The 13,211-nt window shown below is 39.9% G+C and overlaps 2 protein-coding genes across 5 annotated transcripts in view; both read left to right on the top strand.

The window, feature by feature from the left end:
- FXYD6 (FXYD domain containing ion transport regulator 6) overlaps window positions 1-13,211 on the top strand; it is a 286,618-nt gene that overhangs the window by 89,444 nt on the left and 183,963 nt on the right. The window lies entirely within an intron of this gene.
- Window positions 1-13,211, top strand: part of SMIM35 (small integral membrane protein 35) — a 72,299-nt gene that overhangs the window by 50,388 nt on the left and 8,700 nt on the right. The window contains exon 3 of the mRNA XM_050758463.1: window positions 1,219-1,366. Within this exon, the coding sequence (XP_050614420.1) occupies window positions 1,219-1,366 (148 nt within the window). The remainder of the gene's footprint in view (window positions 1-1,218; window positions 1,367-13,211) is intronic.

Here is a 13,211-nt window from a genome sequence, read left to right as displayed (position 1 = left end):
GTAAAAAAATTAGAAAAACAGAAATGACACATAATCTCATTCTCCAGAAAACTCCTTTTTTTGTTGTTGTTTTTTGTTCTGAGGCAGAGTCTCATTCTGTTGCCCAGGCTGAAGTGCAGTGGCATGATCTTGGCTCACTGCAACATCTGCCTCCTGAGTTCAAGTGATTCTCGTGCCTCGGCCTCCCGAGTAGGTGGGATTACAGTCTCCTGCCACCACGCCTGGATGCTTTTTGTATTTTTTGATAGAGAGGAGGTTTCACCATGTTGGCCAAGCTAGTCTCAAACTACTGACCAGAAGTGATTGCCACACCTCAGTCTCCCAAAGGCTAGGATTACAGGTGTGAGCCACCATGCCCAGCCTCCCGTATTTGCTTTTATTAGAGTAATACATGTACCTGTTTAAAAAAAAAATGAACTATGCAGGAAGATGTAAAATGAAAAACCAAAGCTCTTTCCTACCACCATCCAGTTCCTCTCCCAGATCATCACATTAATTTTCTTCTGCATCTGTCCAGGAAAATAAGGTGTATATATATATTAAAATGCATATCATGAAATATATAGTCTTTTAAAAGAATTTTACCATATCCATTTAACTTTGCTTTTTCATATATAATGTCTTGGAGATTTTATAAACCAGCAAATAGAGACCAATTTCATTTTAAAAGTTATTATTTTTCATTTTGAAATGATTACAAACCTGTAGAAATTTGGAACTACTGTGTATTAAACAACAACAACAACAACAAAAATGTTCTTGAGTGATTTGAAAGTTACTGACCTGATGCCCCATCACGCCTGAATACTCTAGAATGTATTTCCTACAAAGATGTTTCCCTACATAACCATGATACAGTGATCAATATCAGAAAATTAATAACAATACACTATTCCCATCTAATTCTTACATTATTCAAGTTTTGTCAGTTGCCCTGATAGTGGCTTTTATAGCAAAAGGATCCAGTTCAGAATCACAAGTTGCATTTAGTTGTCATGTCTTTTTATTCTGCTTCAGTCTGGAGTATTTTCTCAATCTTCTCTTGAATGATCTTTATACTCAGGCTGGAGTACAGTAGTGTGATCTTGGCTCACTGCAATCTCTGGTTTCTGGGCTCAAACCATCCTCCCACCTCAACCTCCCAAGTAGCTAGGACCATAGGCGTGCACCACCACACCCAGCTATTTTTTTTATGTTTTTGGTATTTTTTTGGTAGAGACGGGGTTTTGCCATGTTACCCAGGCTGGTCTCGGACTCCTGGCCTCAAGTGATCCTCCTGTCTCAGCCTCCCAAAGTACTAGGGTTACTGGTGTGAGCCACCGTGCCTGGCTGATGCTGGGTTCTTCTTCTCGCCTCCCCTCAGGTGGTATGCCGTTTCTGTTTCTCATTACTGATGAAGCTCACTGTGGTCACTTGATTAAGGTGGTGTTTGCCAAGTTTCCCAACTGTAAAGTTATTATTTTTTTCTGTTTGTAATTAATAAGTACTTTGTGGAGAGGAATTTGAAACTAAGCATGTCATTGCGCAGCAAACTTTTATTTAATTAATTAATTAATGTCTTTTGGACTCATGGTTTCTATTTTATTCAGTGGGTTGTTCCGACCATCACTTATTTGGATACTCAAATATCAAATCAAATTTTGATACTCTCGCTTTCCCTTCAAAACCCAACAGCCAGGCCGGGCGCGGTGGCTCAAGCCTGTAATCCCAGCACTTTGGGAGGCCGAGACGGGCGGATCACGACGTCAGGAGTTCGAGACCATCCTGGCTAACACGGTGAAACCCCGTCTCTACTAAAAAAATACAAAAAACTAGCCGGGCGAGGTGGTGGGCGCCTGTAGTCCCAGCTACTCGGGAGGCTGAGGCAGGAGAATGGCCTAAAAACCCGGGAGGCGGAGCTTGCAGTGAGCTGAGATCCGGCCACTGCACTCCAGCCTGGGTGACACAGCAAGACTCCGTCTCAAAAAAAAAAAAAAAAAAAAAAAAAAAAAAAAAAAACCCAACAGCCACTGCTTTGTCCAATAGAAGCTAGCTTATATGTCTTTTGACATGCCCCCATTGTTGTTTAGGACCTTCCTTATTGTTGCTGTTATTGTTTTGGCACAGAAAGATGATTCAAATTCATCTTTTACTTTCCCTGCTGGTACTGAAATCCGCCATTTCTCCAAGGGACCCTGGTTTCTTTGAGTGGAAAATGGCATTTAGAAGCCAAGATCTTGGTGGTAGATGTGTCTATTGATATTGGGACATTGCTGCCTCAAGCCCTCTTAGTGGACAGAGCTACATACATCCATACACGTCTACGTTCATTTCTATATCTATTTATATGAGGTCACGCCAATAACTTCAATTCCAATCTAACACCACAAGGTTTATTCTAGGTGTCTCTCTTTTTGTATTTGTAACTCTTGTTTCCAACAGTGTGAAGTCTGGCTTCCGTTAGTCTTAACATACTTACTTAATCCTTTGTACATAATCAATATCGATATTGTTATTGATTGATCAGTATCAATCAATATCCAGTCTTTGCTGCCACGTCCCCTCTAGCAGTAATGCCTGTCTTTTTCTGTTTGGGCTCTGATACCTTATGCTGGGCTGCTCCATCATGGCCTTTCTTTTTGCTCTGTTGGGCTCTGACTCCACTTGCTGGGCCATAATCCCCAACACTGCCATGGATGTCCTCTTCATCCCATTCAGGCTCTGACTCCACATACCAGGCTATCCTCCACCTAGAATCCTCCTCACCCTGCTTTGGCTCTGATGCTCCAGGTTAGACTACCTCATTCCCTATGCCTTCCTCTTCCTGCTCAGCCCTGACTCCCCACACCAGGCTTCCCATCTTCATGGACACCCTCCTCCCCCAACTTGGGATCAGGCACCTTGTGCTGAGCAGCCCTCCTCCATGGACCCTGCTTCACACTGCTCAGGACCACCATGGTGCCACTCCAGCACCAATGGCTGCTGGGCCCGAGAAGAACATGTAGATGTTCTATTATTTAAGTTCTTTTATATTTGAAAATGTCTGTCTTTTATCTTTATATCTGAACATGTTGGGTTGTTAAAGTATTTTTGGATTTCATCTTTTTTCTCTTAGAACCTTGTAGATTGTGCTCCATTGTCTCCCAGCATTATGTTTCTGTGAAGAAGCCTGGGACCAACATAAATTATGGTGCAAGTCGGGCGCAGTGGCTCACACCTGTAATCCCAACACTTTAGGGGGCTGAGGCGGGTGGATCACTTGAGGTCAGGGGTTCAAGACCAGCCTGGCCAACATGGCGAAACCTCATCTCTACAAAATACAAAAATTAGCTGGATGTGGTGATGCATGCCTGTAATCCCAGCTACTTGGGAGGCTGAGGTGGGAGAATCACTTGAACCTGGGAGAGAGAGGTTGCAGTGAGCTGAGATCATGCCACTGCATTCTAGCTTGGGCGACAGAATGAGACATTGTCTCAAAAAAAAAAAAAATAGTTCTATCTCCCTGCCCATTCCCCAAGATATTTTTATGTTTCTGCATGGATAATCAGGGTCTAGTTAGGAAACATAAGCCACAACAATCATTTTACCAGAGAGAATTTATTCTAGAGAACTGTTAACTAGGTAACTGAAAAGACAGACAGAGAACACTTGGTGATGTGGAGGTAGCAATGCAGGAGGCAGCTGGTAGCATTAAGACTGGGGAAACAAAGGGAAGAACTTGGAAGTATCAAAACACAGAGCCTGGGGGAGGACCTCAGACCTCTGGGAAAGTGGGCTTTGGCAGTCTAGTGCTGGTGTTTCTGGGGCAGAAGGTAGAGTGTAGCGAGACTGGTTCCATGAATTTGGAAAAACTGCAACTAGACCCAACTGATACTAGAAGAAACTGCTGGGGTGAAAAAGAAACACTGGGTGATGCTGACAGTGATATGACAATAGGAAGCAGATAGGGGGTAAGTCCCCTCTTCATCCTCCAGCCTTGTAGCCTCTCTCTATTGCCTCCTATTGGCAGAACTTCCCCCAGCTGGCAAGAAGAAACTTTTGCAGAGTCCTCACTGTAACATCACAAAGCCAAATGGAGAGAGTGGGTTTGAATTTGAGAAACAATAGCTTAACTAGAACAACACTTTAACTAAACTATATCTTGGTCTTGAGTATTAAGCTAACCTCCCACCTCAGCCTCCTGAGTAGCTGGGGTTACATGCGTGTGCCACCATGCTTAGCTACTTTTTGTATTTTTGTAGAGATGGGGTTTCGTTGGCCAGGCTGGTCTTGAATTCTTGACCTCAAGTGATCAGCCTGCCTTGGCCTCCCAAAGTGCAGGGATTATAGGTGTGAGTCACTGCCCTGGCCTCTTAAGTAATATTTTATTGTATATCAGATTCTTTGTCCTCTTTTGCATTTGATTTTATTTACTTATGCTCTACTTCACACGTGTGGTTGCTATGTCCTTTATTTGAGTGATTAAGTCCAGACATTCTGTTTGTCTGACATTGATGACAGACTATTCTCCTGTATCTTGATTCTATTTTCAAAAAGTGAAATTACCATTTTTACCCCAAACAATATAGCCACGAACTTCTCCTCCTCCTCCTCTTCTTTTTCCCCTCCTCCTCCTCCCTCCTCCTCCTGTCCTCCTTCCCCTCCTCCTTCTTCTCCCCCACCTTTTTTCTTCTTCTTCCTCCTCCTCTTTCTTCTCCTCTTCGCCTTCTGCTTCTCCTCTTGTTCCCCCTTGTTTTTTCTCTTCCTCCTCCTCCTTTTGCTTCTATTTCTCTTCTTCCATCTCCTTCCCCAACCTCCTAATTTACCCCTTGACCTTACTTTGTTTTTAGACTTTTTTTTCTCTCCACCTTCTCCTCTTTCTTCCTCATCATTCTAAGTAAATTTTATGCCAATTTTCTTCTTTACAAACTGAAAACCCACGTTTCCCGTGTCAACATTTTATATATGAATAAGCATAGTTTTATTTGTAAAATCAATTTGTAATTTTTTAAAAAGGGGTTTTTATAGAATTAAGATAGTATTTTGCTCAGACCCAGGAATACTGGAATCTTGTCATTGACTATACAAAATATGGCAGAGACACATAAAGAAACAGGAGATAAATGTCAAAGAAAAAATAACATATCATAGGACTCGTATCCCAAGTCCCCACAGGCCTGTCTTGTAAACTTGGCTGGAGCAATGACCAAGGTTAAAGAGCCTTAGGGCATGTTTTTCTCCTCCTTAGCCCAATACCAAATCCTGGGTCTTACCATGCTTTGGTCTGCAGGGGCAGGGAACTGTCACAATGAGCGTGACTGCATGTAAATGCGGGGAGATGGTGGTGTCTACACTGGCTCCCTACTGCTCCAGTCATATGGAAGGAGGCAATGGAATAGAAGGGCCGTAGTTATGCCCTCTGAACATATGTTGATCCTGCCTGTCAGTAAACTTGGCCCAACTGGCATGACTTCAGACAGTGAAGCAGGGAGGAAAAGTGGATGTAAAGGGTCATCTTGAATGCATCTCTTGCCCTAGAGCCCCATGCTGCTTTCTGGGATCAGGACTAATAGACGATCACAATTATATTGACTCTTCATGGGCCTTTGACTACATGGCTGGGGATCCACATGCAACACTTGCGTCTTAATGGTAAGAGTGGAGGTTGGGAGAAATGGCTCCCCCTAGGCCAAATACTACTGTGAGTGACACAAAACAGGACTCTGGCCGGGCGCGATGGCTCACGCCTGTAATCCCAGCACTTTGGGAGGCCGAGGCGGGCGGATCACAAGGTCAGGAGATCGAGACCACGGTGAAACCCCGTCTCTACTAAAAATACAAAAAAAAATTAGCCGGGCATGGTGGCGGGCGCCTGTAGTCCCAGCTACTCAGGAGGCTGAGGCAAGAGAATGGCGTGAACCCAGGAGGCGGAGCTTGCAGTGAGCCGAGATCGCGCCACTGCACTCCAGCCTGGGCGACAGAGCGAGACTCCATCTCAAAAAAAAAAACCAACAGGACTCTGTTTGGAAGAACCTCATTCTCTCAAACACCTTTGTGGTCTGAAACTGCTTTTGGATAATGTGGATGTGTGCCTCCCTGCCACAGGTGTTGGAAGTGTGAGTCCTTATGTAGACTGATGGCAGTGGGTAGATTGGATGAGGGGACTCTTCAGGAATCAGTGGGTATGGTTATCTAACTGCTAACATAAAGAAGCTCCATATAGGCTGCTCTAAAAGTCATAGCATAGTTCTGGAGATGTCTTCTAAAATTTATTTTATTTTATTCATTTTATTTCTGTCTAATTGCCTTATAGAACAAGTAATTTTAAGCAATAAAGAATAAAGAATAATGGAAAGGACATGGGTTTTGGCGACAGAAAGAACTGAGTTTTCACTGTGGCTTTGGCATATACAGCTCTGTGAATTGGGTGATTACTTAACTACTAGGAGCTCTATTTACAGTTTCCTCAACTGCAAAATAATGGGCAATAATAATGTAGTCTAAAAAACTAAAAACTACCGAGCAAAATAAAAGTGGTGGTGGAGTTTTAAAAAATTCACATAGCTGACAGCCTGTTGGAGAAATATCTGAGAATTTTCACCTGTAGCAACATCTGTGGGGCAAAGGTTTTATTGACCCTTTCTTAAATTTGGATTTTGTGGAGAGGAATATCAGTTTACTATAGATTCTTGGCTACTGAGACTTGCATAAGACCTGCATTTTATTTTATTTATTTTATTTTTTTAAAAAAAGAAACAGGGTCTCACTGTGTTGCTCAGGTTGGTCTCAAATTCCTGGGCTCAAGCAATTCTCCTGCCTCAGTCTCCCAAACTGCTGAGGATTACAGGCATGAGCCACCATGCCCAGCCTAAGACCTGCATCTTAATGAATGCAGAGTCAGTAGATACATTATTTCCCTCTGTTAAATCCTAGGTAAGGATTCATGTGCCCATCTGATGTCCCAATTATTTTGGCCAGTAATTAGAATATATTAATTAATCAAGCAAGAAATTTATTCTGGCAAGATCACCAAGAGTGATTTTTCTAAAGCCAGATGTTCTAGTGGGAGTCCCATGATAACACATCTGTTTGGAATATATTAACCCAAAGAAATCATCTTTAATTATTCATATAGTAGAGATATCCTAGACATATTTCCGAGAAAAACTCTGGCTGTGTCTGAAGATTGGCCCACCTCAGTATAGGCATTGTCCAGGAGAGAAAAAGGGTCAGGCTTCTCCATTTCTATTGAGAAAATACCCCCTCATCCCCAACTTATTCATTTTCTATGTTTAGTTCTAAAATATTTGGCTTTACCACAGGCATCACATTACCCAACTTCAAACTATACTACAAGGCTACAGTAACCAAAAGAGCATGGTACTGGTACAATGAGACACATTAGACCAATGGAACAGAATAGAGAACCCAGAAATAAAGCTGCAACCATTGGATCTTTGACAAAGGCTACAATAATAAGAATGGAGAAAGGAGTCCCTATTCAAAAAATGGAGCTGGGATAGCTGGCTAACCATTTGCAGAAGATTGAAAATGGACCCCTAAGTTTCACTGTATACAAAAGTTAACTCAAGATGAATTAAAGACTTAAGTGTAAGACCTAAAACTGTAAAAATCCTAGAAGAAAAGCTAGAAAATACCATTCTGGACATTGGCCTTGGTGAATAATTTATGACTAAGTGCCCAAAAGCAGTTATGACAAAAATAAAAACTGACAAATGGGACCTAATTAAACTAAAGAACTTCTGCACAGCAAAAGAAACTATCAACAGAACAAACAGACAACCAATAGAATGGGAGAAAATATTCATAATCTATACATCCAACAAAGGTCTAATATCTAGAATCTATAAGGAACTTGGGCAATTTGACAAGCAAAGACCAAATAACCCCATTAAAAAGTGGGCAAAGGACACAAACAGACATTTCTCAAAAGAAGACATACAAGTGGCCAACAAACACAAAAAAACGCTCAACATCAGTATCATTGGAAAAATGCAAATCAAAACCATAGTGAGATAGCATCTCATGCCAGCAAGCATAACTACTATTAAAAAGTCAAAAAATAACAGATGTTGGCAAGGCTACAGAGAAAAGGGAACGTTTATACACTGTTGGTCGAAATGTAAATTAAAATGTAAATGTAAAATGTAAAATTCAGCCACTGTGGAAAGCAGTTTGGAGATTTTTCAAGAAACTCAAAACAGAACTACCATTTGACTCCACAATCGTATTACTGGGTATATACCCAAAAGAAAATAAGCAGTTCTACCAAAAAGTTACATGCACTCATATGTTCATTGCAGCACTGTTCACAACAGCAAAGACATAGAATCAACCTAGGTGCCCATCAACAGTGGACTGGATGAAGAAAATGTGGTACATATACACCATGAAATACTACACAGCCATGAGAAAGAACAAAATCTTGTCCTTTGCAGGAAAATTGATGAAGCTAGAGGTCATTATCCTATGCAAATTAACACCGGAACAGAAAATCAGATACCACATGTTTTCCCTTACAAGTGAAAGCTTAACACTGGGTACATATGGACAGGGAAAAATAGAAACTATGGACCACTAGATGGGGGAGAGAGGGAGAGGAGCAAGGGTTGAAGAACTAACTATTGGTACTAAGCTCACTACCTGGGTAATGGGATCATTTGTACCCCAAACCTCAGCATCATTAAATATACTCATTTAACAAACCTGTACATCTACTCCCTGAATCTAAAATAAAAGTTGAGATTGGGCGCAGTGGCTCACGCCTGTAGCCTAGCACTTTGAGAGGCTGAGGCGGGCAGATCACCTGAGGTCAGGCGTTCGAGACCAGCCTGGTCAACATGGTGAAACCCTGCTTCTACTAAAAATACAAAAATTAGCCAAGCATGGTGGCAGGGACCTGTAATCCTAGCTACTTGGAAGGCTGAGACAGGAGAATTGCTTAAACCTGGGAGGCGGAGGTTGTGGTGAGCCAAGATCACACCATTGCACTCCAGCCTGGTGACAGAGCGAGATTCTGCAAAAAAAAAAAAAAAAAAAAAAAAAAAAAAAAAATTGGCCTTACCCTTTATAAGCAATACAGTAAACATGCAGCCCAGGACCTTACCAGACACCACACCCTTGACATGTATATTTTCCAACCTATACTATGGTTTAGTTAAAAAGAATGATTCTTATGAAGGATTGGTTGAAAGGAAATGTAGTCTATTTGTTCCTGAGGATAGTTTAGGCCTTCCTTGATGTAATAAAAAAGAGTTATGGTATCAACCATGGACACTAGAATTCCTCATAGGAAAAGAAATGTCTTGTTTGAACAAATAACTTGATAGGTTCTTCAAAATTGGAAAATTGTTGGCCATATCTCATCAATTTTTTTTTTTCTGTTTTCCCTCGTTTTCTCCTTCAGGGAATCTAATTACACATATATTAGGTGGTTTGAAGTTGTCCTGAACCTCACTGATACTCTTTCCTCCCTCCCTCCCTCCCTCCCTCCCTCCCTCCCTCCCTCCCTCCCTCCCTCCCTCCCTCCCTCCCTCCCTTCCTTCCTTCCTTCCTTCCTTCCTTCCTTCCTTCCTTCCTTCCTTCCTTCCTTCCTTCCTTCCTTCCTTTCTTCCTCTCTCTCTCTCTTTCTCTCTTTCTTTTGTGTCTCACTCTATCACCCAGGCTGGAGTGCAGCACAACCTCCAGCACCCATGTTCAAGCGATTCTCCTTCCTCAGCCTCCTGAGTTGCTGGTATTATAGGTGCATGCCACCACATCTGGCTAATTTTTTAAATATTTTTGGTAGAGATGGAGTTTCACCATTTTGACCAGGCTGTTCTGGAACTCCTGACCTCAAGTGATCCATCCACTTTGGCCTCCCAAAGTGCTGGGATTACAGGCTTGAGCCACCACGCCCAGCTTTTTCATTTGTTTTATTGCTTTTTTTTCCCTCTATGTCTCATCTTGGATAGTTTCTATTGCTATGCCTTCAAGTGCACTATTTTTATCTTCTGTAATGCCTAGTCTGCTGTTGATTCCATTCAATTTAATTTTCATCTCAGGTGTTGTAGTTTTCATCCCTGGAAATAATTTGGGTCTTAAAAAATTTGGGTCTTTTATAATTTGAGACTTATTGAATCTCTCTTTCTCCCTTTCCCTCTTTTTCACACACACATGAAACTGAGACTCTTCATGGTTATATAACTTGCTGAAGGCTTCAGACTGATAAGTAAATAGGATTCAGACCCAGGCTGCAGGATTCCAAGGCCTGTGCTCTGTTGATTGTTCTGTTCATTATGAGTCATTTTGCTCTGCCTCTCTGAGTGCCTGGTAATATTTGATCGAATGAGGATATTGTGAATTTTTACTTTGCTGAGTGCTAGATATTTTCGTTTGCCTATAAATATATTGGGAAGCAGTTAAGTTACTTGGAAGCAGTTTGACCTTTTTGGGTCTTGGTTTTATGATTTGTTAGATGGGTTCAGAGCAGTAGACAAATCATAAAACCAAGACCCAAAGTGGTGGAAGTAATTAGCCTTAGGCTGAACAGTCTAAGGCTAATTATTCTCACCACTAAGGAAAGAGCTTCCTGAGTTCCCTATCCAATACCCTGTGAATTATAAGTTTTTCTAGTCTGGCTTATGGGAATAGGCACTGCTTCTAGCGCTATTTGAATGCTAGACACTGTTTCCCACGAATGCTTTCAGATGATTCTCTGGCCTCAGGTAGCTCCTTTAACACACATACACTCATTACTTATTGAATACTTGAGGGGGTCCCTCTGCACATCGCTAGATTTTTTACCCGATGCAGCTTTTTCCTCTGTCTTGTGAACTTTAGCTGCCTTGGACTGTCTCCTCAACTTACATTTTTGATATGTTGTGTTTTCAATATCATTCAGATCCAAGTATTTTCTAATTTCCCTTGTGGTATCTTCTTTTACCCAGGATGCTTTTAAAAGTGTGTTGTTTAATTTCTGAATATTGAGATGTTTTCCAGATATCTTTTTGTTTTTATTTTCCAATATAATTCTGTGGTCAGGGAACATATTGTATATTATTTTAACTTCTAAAAATTTATTGAGATTTACTTACTTAGACTTATTATTGGGCCAGGCGCGGTGGCTCACGTCTGTAATCCCAGCACTTTGGGAGGCCAAGGCAGGTGGATCATGAGGTCAAGAGATCAAGACCATCCTTGCCAACATGGTGAAACCCCTTCTGTACTAAAAATACAAAAATTAGCAAGGCATGGTGGCAGGCACCTGTAGTCCCAGCTACTTGGGAGGCTGAGGCAGGAGAATCACTTGAACCAGGGAGGTGGAGATTGCAATGAGCCGAGATTGTGCCACTGCACTCCAGCCTGGCGATAGAGCAAGACTCAGTCACAAAAAAAAAACACAAAAAAAAAACAAAAAAAAAAAGACTTATAGTTTTATGGTTTAGCATATGATCTGTCTTGATGAATGCTCCATATATACTTGAGAACAACGTGTATTCCACAGATGTTGGATGTAGTGTTCTGTAAATGTCTACAAGGTCAAGTTGGCTGACAGTGTTATTTGTGTCTTCTACATCCTTACCTGATTTCCTGTTCTACCAATTGCTGAGAGAGAAGAGTTGAAATCTCTAATAATAATTACGAATTTTTAAAGTTTGTCTTTCAGTTTTATTCATTTTTTCTTTTTATATTTTAAAGCTATATAATGAAATATCCTCTTGATGAATTGTCCCTGTTATCATTATGAAATGTCCTTCTTTATCCTTGGTAATATTTCTTGTTTTAAAATCTTTTTTGTCTGATATCAATATAGCCACTTCAGCTTTCCTTTGATTAGTTTTTATATGGAATATCTTTATTTTCCCTCTTATATGTGACTGTGATAAGTTAAAGATACATTTTATAAACCCTAGAACAACCAATAAAAAATATGGGAAAGATGTATAGCAAATGATATAAAATTAGATATAATGGAAAAATTTAACAAATATTGGAAATTATAAAAAAAGTTAAAAGTTAAAATTATGGAAATGAAAAACAATAACAAATTAAAACACTAAGGATGATTAATGGCAGATTAGACACAGCTGAAGAGAGAATTAGTCAGGTAGAAGATAGGTCAGAAAAAATATCTAAGACTGAAGTTTAGAGTGACAAAAGTAAGTAAAAAAATTTTATTGTTAATGTCAAACTTTTAAACTGAATTTTCAGTAACATTCACAATAATTTCCAATGTTTTACCTCCTACAGAGTAAGCTTCTAAAACCTTTACTTTGACTTCATGAGTTAGATGAAAACATTGAGCTACTATTAAAATTAAATTAACTGTTACTCTTTTCTTATACCAGCCATAACTCTTTAACTCATGTCCGTCTTAATAAATAGTGAAAAAAAAAAAAAAAAAAAAAAAAAAACACCTTACCCTGTGAATTCGGAAACTAAAAAGGCACTGCCAAATACCTCAAGGGTTAAAGAGGATATCCCAGTGGAAATTACAAAACATTTAGATCAGACAAAGGTAAAAATATTACATATCAAGTCTTATAAAATTAAGCTAAAGCGATGTTTAGGAGTACATTTAGAGCATCAAATACATATATCAAAGTACATTATACTGGAAGTTCTAACGAATACAATTAGACAAGAAAAATAAATTGAGACACATAAGAACAGAAAGTAAGAAACCAAATGACCTTTATCTGTGGACAATATAATAGTCTACACATCCAAGGGAGACCAGAAGAAAATGATTAGAATGAGAGAATTCAGCAACACTATTACATGGAAGACCAATGTACACAAAACAAGCTCCCATTCACACTTACAACAACATTATAAAGTACGGAGGAATAAATCTAGTAAGAAGAGTACCAAGCATTTAAGGGACAAATTATAAAACATATGATAGTCTCTAAAAGATGACCCAAAATAAATGAAAACATTTGCCATACTTGTAAGTCTGAGGACTCAGTATCTCAAATATATAAGTTTTGTGCAAATAAACCTATACATTTACTGCTACCTCAATCAAATTCTAATAGAGATTTTCACTGACCTTGAAAAACAAATTCCCAAATTCACAAGAAAGAGCAAAGTACTCAGAATAACTAACATGCTTATGAGGGAGGATAGAGTGGAGCGTTTATTTTACCAGTTATCAAGATTTATTTATTTATTTATTTATTTATTTATTTATTTATTTATGAATGATTGAGTCTCATTTTCTTGCCCAGGCTGGAGTGCACTGCTGC

This window comes from Macaca thibetana, chromosome 14, assembly GCF_024542745.1.
Source record: "Macaca thibetana thibetana isolate TM-01 chromosome 14, ASM2454274v1, whole genome shotgun sequence".
NCBI classification, from domain to species: domain Eukaryota; kingdom Metazoa; phylum Chordata; class Mammalia; order Primates; family Cercopithecidae; genus Macaca; species Macaca thibetana.
The sequence above is the reverse complement of the archived record's forward strand: the minus strand, read 5'-3'. Positions and strand labels throughout refer to the sequence as shown.